General features: G+C 52.4%; 1 protein-coding gene across 1 annotated transcript in view; it reads left to right on the top strand.

The window, feature by feature from the left end:
• The window catches only part of LGR6 (leucine rich repeat containing G protein-coupled receptor 6), a 135,763-nt gene that overhangs the window by 124,280 nt on the left and 4,861 nt on the right, over positions 1–6,622 (top strand). The window contains exon 17 of the mRNA XM_006159347.2: positions 1,806–1,966. Within this exon, the coding sequence (XP_006159409.1) occupies positions 1,806–1,966 (161 nt within the window). The remainder of the gene's footprint in view (positions 1–1,805; positions 1,967–6,622) is intronic.

The raw sequence follows: 6,622 nt of genomic DNA on the forward strand, positions 1-6,622 counted from the left end.
CCCCTCAGCCTCGCTACCAAGCAGGCGCTGCACGATAGAACTGATGACCCAACCCTGCTTGTGGCCAGATGCCCAGCTCTGTGCAACCCCCACTCTGGCGTCTTGTATCAACAGAGAAGCAGGAGGACAGGCAGCGGGATGGGGGCAAGAACCAGGCAGGGCCCCTAGCGGGTGGGCAGGAATTCCTGGGTGGGGCTCTGTTCTGGCTCAGAGCTGTGATTGGGGGGCACTGTTACCTACAACCCAGACAGCTTGACATGCAGTTAGGACAGCCCCTGGTACACAGTTGGCACTCAGTGTTCGTGAAATGAGTGAATGAGTTCGAGGGTGCCTCTAGTGACTTGTGACCCGCCTCTGCCCCAGCCTTCAGTACTCACTTCTGTCTATTCTCATCTGCTGCCTTGGTGCCTCTCCTCTTGTTTTCACCCCAGGCGTGCTGGCCACACCCTCAGCCCAGTCCTGTTCCCAGCACTCCCACTGCCTGCCAGTAACTCTGACCATCCACTGTCCTAGGGACCTGACGGATAACGAGCTGACCACCTTGCCCCTGGCTGGACTTGGTGGCCTGATGCACCTGAAGCTCAAAGGAAACCTGGCTCTATCTCAGGTCTTCTCCAAGGACAGTTTCCCAAAACTGAGGTGAGAGCCTGTCTCCCTCCCACACTCAGGTAGGTTTGCCCTGGAGCAGCAGAGGCCATGGAGGGACAGAAGAAAGCCATTGTACCTGATCCAGAGAAGAGCCTGGCGACTTAGAGTTTGACCAAGACTGAGTGGTAGGGCTCACCAGCTTCCTACCAGCCTAACTAGGGTCTGGCCTATGCTGCCCTTTCCTCCTTGTCCCCTTTGTAGCATTTCTCCTGTCCCAAGTACCAGCCCTAGGGCTGGGACCAGGAAGGACAGAAGTAAGATGATGCAAAGGCCCGGACATACTTGCTCCGCACCTGGCTCCATACGCTGACTTCCCACCCTCACTTGAGCAGCGTTTGGCCCCTGGAAGAGCCCAGGGCACTGGCATGCGGAAAGCAAGCTGCACGGCCAGGCCCTGGCTAGACACTAGGCCCCTCCCACGGCAGCAGCATAGCTCTAGCCTCGACTGCTGCAAGCCATTGAGATGCTCCAAGACATCTATCCTCATCCTCAGAAGGCACCAGATCCTGCCATGCTGGGGAAGGGGGGCAGAGTGTGGTCTCACTGAGGGCAAAGGTAAAGTCACTAGGAGAAGCCCTGTTGCCATGGACATAAAAGAAGTCGTTGCCTAGGGGATGTGGAGGGCAGGGAGCAGTGCTCTCTGGGTGCTATGTAACCTGGAAGAAGCTGCTCCCCACTCTGAGCCTGCTGAGGGGGCTCCTTAAACAACATGTGGAGTGTCTCCTTCCCACCCCTGTTCTCAAGATGAATGGAGGACCAAGCCAGCAGTTAGCGTAATGGCTATGTCGCTGGACTCCCATGGAGTCAACCGTGGTTCGAGTTCTGGACCTGGTGGCTTAAACTCATGCTGAGAGCATGTGCGTGCATACCCAAGATCCTGACAGGAGAATGGAGGAGAAGGGATTGCAGTGTGGCCATCCCCCCTGGGCCAAAAAAAAAAGATGAACGGAGGACAGACTGGACTGTGTCCAGAGCCCTCAGAGTCGGCAGTCAGGCTTGCCCCTTGCAGAGCAAGGCCCGGCAGCTTCAGCTGTGGTCAGGGCACTTTGAGGCTAAGGGCAGGTGCTCAGTGCCCTGGGCTGGGCATTTCTTAGCTCAGGCTAAGGTCTTGGACCCCAAACACGCTAAGGCAGCCCCCAACCTCCTACCTCTGCCAGAATCCTGGAGGTGCCCTTCGCCTACCAGTGTTGTGCCTACGGTGTGTGTGCTGGCTTCTTCAAGGCCTCCAGGCAGTGGGAGGCGGAGAACTTCCACCGTGATGAGGAAGAGGCCCCGAAGAGGCCGCTGGGCCTCCTGGCTGGACCTGCAGAGAGCCACTGTAAGTGACCCGGCACCTGGGGGCGGGGGGGGGGGGGGGAGCGGGAGGCAATTAGAGATGAGGCTTGGAGAACCTGAGGGACTGCAGAGGAAGTCCCCCACCAGGGGGTTTGGGAGCAGCTTGTGACCTGGAGGAATGCTTCCTCACTCTGCACGTGCCTCTGAGGCATCCCAGGGGTGTTGGCAGGGCAATTGGGGTGGAGACCATGGAGGTAACTATGGCAGCGGTAAGGCTACAGTGCTCGCCCAGCACTTTGCAGTTCCTGAAGTGCCTCCCACACAACAGCTCACGGAGTACTCCTGCCCTGTGGCTGCCATGCCTCTGCCTATGGCCTCCTGGCCACAGGGGCCCTTCCACCTTAGGGCATTTTCAGAGAAGACAGACCCATTGTTTCATCAACCTTGGCCAAAGAAGATGGAATTAAATCAATGGGATGGAGCCTTCCAAAAAATAGGCAAACAACAACAACAACAACAACAAAACAACCCTTGCAATATGCACTAGAACCAAAGGAACAGCCAAAGGATTATTGCTGTCGGGATCTGCCCTGTGGGTCTGCAAGTGGGAGGGCCGTCACAGTGCAGGCTGTTGGGGTGGATCTGTCTCTGTTCTAGAAGCGTTGGGGTAAAAAGCAAAGGTTAGAAGCAGGTGGCCAGAGGGTTCTGAGGGACCAACTCAGTGATGTCTCAGTAAAGGGCTGAACAAAAGAGGTCTCCTGCCCCGTATTGCAGAACCCAGGCAGTGTCAGCAGGGAGAGAAAGGGGGCCCCTGCTTTTTAGACTCCTTTTTCTACCCCTAATTCCCTCTCTATGCTATCTCAGGGGAGAAGCTAGACAGAAGAAGTCCTATCTAAACACGGGAAAAAAAAATCTCAGGATAGTACAGACAGAACTGGGGTCTAAGCCCAACTACCCCATTCATGGCCTAGTTGCCATGGACAACTTACTGAGCCTCAATTTCCTTTTCTTTAAATGAACATGATAATGCATATCTCATAGGCTGTTGAGAAGGATTAGAAGATTCCATAAACGGTGAAGTATGGGGCCGGACATTGGCACAGCATTAGAACATGACGCTCTGTGAGACTGATCCACGTGGGAAGGTTCGGGTTCTCACCTGGGTCCCCTGAGTCCCCTGGGCATGAGTGTGCCCATGATCTGGAGTTGGCTTGGGGGTGGGGTGGGGGTGTGGATCACAGCATTAAGACCCTGTTGGGGGTGCTGTCTCTCATGGAAACAAACTTTTAAAGTGACAAAGTAAGTTTACTGCTGCTCCTCCTGCCACCAAGAGCTGGGGACTCTGGAGCGTCTGGGGGAGAGTGCGGCTATGTGGTCCAGGGCACAGCTTGTGGAGGCTGGGCATTGGGCAGGAATGGGGATCCCTGTCAGTGTCCAAAGCATCTCCCTGGGGAGAGGACAGGACCTGAAGAGGAGGAGTCCAGCAGCCTGGCTGGCTCTGGGCCAGCAGACGTTTGTCCCCAGGGGACATTCCCGGATGTCTGCTGTGCACTCCCTCAGGGGGCTGGAAGGAGGAATGGAAACTTTCCTTCCTCAAGGTGAAACTTTCCACCAGGCTTAGGTCTCAGAGAACCACAGGGCGTCGAGATCGTGGGCTGCCTGCCGCCTGTAACAGGAGCTAAGGCCGGGCCCCCCACTTCCTGTGGGAGCTAATGAACCTCGAGAAGGAGAGCCAGGACCTGCTGCTGCAGCCGGATTCGATTTCCTTCTCGTTTGAAGAGTGGTTACTTAACACCTTGGCTGTGACTTTCCCAGCCTCAGACAGAGCCCACAGGTTTCGCCCTTGTACTTCATTCATGCATTTTGATTTCAAAGAATTGCTGAGCTCCGCTCTGGAGAGCAGAGCCAGGCAGGGAATGAAAGGTAGAGCGAGAAGGAAATGCCAGGGCTGTGGGCACACCTTGGCCTCCTACCTACCCGGATGATGGTGCCCGGCCCAGAGGCAGCACCATAGTCTTCCTGCCTCCTGGCAAAGTACCGGTTGAAAGTGTTTACCCTGTAAATAGGGGGGAAGGATCCACATAGGAAACAGAACTTCTGAGCCAAAGACGGGGACAAGTGCAACGAACAGTCGCCTCCCTGGTAACCAGCACAGTGGAGAGAGTCACAGGACTCTCGCTCCTAACCCTGAACTAGCAATTCTCTCCTATCACTTGGGTCCTCAGACACCTTTCCCTATGAGATTTGAGAAACTTAAGTCTTATTCTTTTAAAAAGCCTTTCAGGACCAGCAGGTGGTGTGGTGGTGAAGGTGCTAGACTCCCACATGGCAAACTGTGGTTTGAGTCTCAGACCCGGGGGCTTGAAAATTATGCCAGGCACACGTGTGTGCATACTCAAAACCCCAGAGGAGAATGGAGGAGAAGGGATTGCAGCACCCCCCTGGGGGGGGGTGGTTTCTTACTTTTTCTCTCTCTGTCTCTCTCTGGTGAGCCCATGAACCCTATGGCAAAAATTGTAAAAAGAAAAAGCCTTTCAATGATGGATTATTGCTGCTGCAAAAGAAAGTTTGTTTTTATAGGTTAAAAATGTCACAGATTGTCATTTCAAAATTATTACAGGATTTAGGGGCCCCTGAGGTGTTCCAGAAAATCACAGGCTCTCATTTAAGAAACAGTGTGCTGGGCCAGCCATGTGGCCTAGTGGTTAAGGGAGCTGGATCCCACATAGCTGACTACACAGTTTGAATTAAGGCCCTGGTCAAAAAACATGACAGGCGTATGCGCATGTGTGCCCCACATCTGACCGTGATGGAGAAACGGAGGAGAAGTCATTGCAGGTGACCCTACCCCACCGGGCAGTACTTTCGCCTTCTTCCTCTTTCTCAGTGTCTCTGCCAAGGAAATGAGCCCTCTGGAGAAAATGAAAGAAGGAAGGAAGTCTTCAATAGTAGATTTAAAAAAAAAAAATCTAGTCCCAGCCATAGTGGCTCACAGAGAGTGCCACCACTTGGGAGGCAGAAAGCTGAATGAAAGGCCTGGGTTCAATTCCCTTGCACCTTGTAATACCAGTCAGCTAGTAGGAAGGCTGGGACAGGAGGGCTCTGGTGCTGGGAGGTTCCGTGAAATATTTATCTCTGTTTCTCTCTCCTTATCTTTTTACACTTCTCTTGTAAAGGAAGATAATGCCATTTGATTCAAAGATGTTAACACCAATTTTTTTTTTAGAAAGATTTTTTGCTATAGGGCACGTGCACTCACCAGAGAGACGGAGAGAAAGAAATTCTCCCCGGGGTAGATGGCCACAGTACAATCCCTTCCCCTCCATTTTCCTCTCAGGATTTTGGGCATGCATGCTCATGTGCCCGGCTCATGTGCTCAAGCTTCTGGGTCCAGGATCTAAACCTCAATCAACCATGTGGGAATCCAGCAACATAACCATTATGCCATCGGCTGTTCCCAACGCCATTTTTTTTTTAAACAATGGATTACCTTTCTAATTCTGTTTTCTCAGACTAACACAATTATAGAGCCTAGATTTAAAATGGAAAGGAACTAGCCAACCTGTGACATGGTAGTTAAGGCAACTGGATTCCACATGGCTGGCTTGTGGGATCCAGCTTGAGCAGTTCAAATCCTGGTCCTGGCAGCTTGAAAAACATGCTGGGCACATGCGCATGTGTGTCCAAAATCCCTAAAGGAGAAGTAGAGGAGAAGGGATGAAAGGATTGTGGCATGACCTTGTCCCATGGAGTGCTTTCTCACTTTCTTTCTCTCTCTCTCTCTCTCTCTCTCTCTCTGCCAAGCTCATGTTTCCTCTACCAAAAAGAGAGAGAGAGAGCTCTCACATCAAGATGTAGTGCTTCAGTATCTCCAGTGACAAATTATGCCCAGTGTATGCCTCTGTACAGTTACCCTCCCAACTCCTAACCACCACCACAATCCCACCTCCACCAAACAATCAGTCTCTCACCTGAGAAAGCTTAGGGTTGAACATCTGGACTCTACAATTAGACAGATGTGGGTTTGAATCTGATGCGTCACTCACTGGCAGAGAGACTTAGGGCAAGTCAGTTCACTTCAATGAGGCTCAGTTTCCTCATCTGTCATCTGTCCCATGCAGCTACCATGAAAGTTCATGAGTCTATGAAAGGATGGGCATGGTACCTGCTGTGAGTAGGAGTCCGGGGAACGTTACCCGTTATGGTTAAGTCGATCTGTCCACTTAACGCGGCGCACTGGAGCAGGCTGATGTTTCCTCCTTTCTCTCCATGAGCTCCTTGAGAACAGGGCCATCCCTTACTCATCCCTCAGCTCCTCTGCACTTGCCTAGTGCCCACATACAGTCTACACCACATTCAGCACACGTGGACCTACTACGCACCCACTGCACTCACTCAAGGTGGGGTGCTCCTTTTTTGGACTCTAAAATGTCCAAACTCTACTTCTGGAAACTCATTCTTGTTAAGAGGAGCTAGAGCATCTCCATTCCAACCCTAATTTGCCTCTTTCCACAATCCACCCATTGATCCTGGTTCTACCCTCTGGGACAAAACAGCATGTAGGAGTCTAATTCCTTTAGGCCTAACCGGTCTTGGCTCTTTGAGGACAGTCATTATATCCCATCTGCTGCTGCCTTCTCCAAGTTAAACACCCCCAGCTGCATCGACTGTTTCTCATGCAAATAGTTCTGCTCCCTCA

This window comes from Tupaia chinensis, unplaced genomic scaffold, assembly GCF_000334495.1.
Source record: "Tupaia chinensis unplaced genomic scaffold, TupChi_1.0 Scaffold000627_1, whole genome shotgun sequence".
NCBI lineage: Eukaryota > Metazoa > Chordata > Mammalia > Scandentia > Tupaiidae > Tupaia > Tupaia belangeri.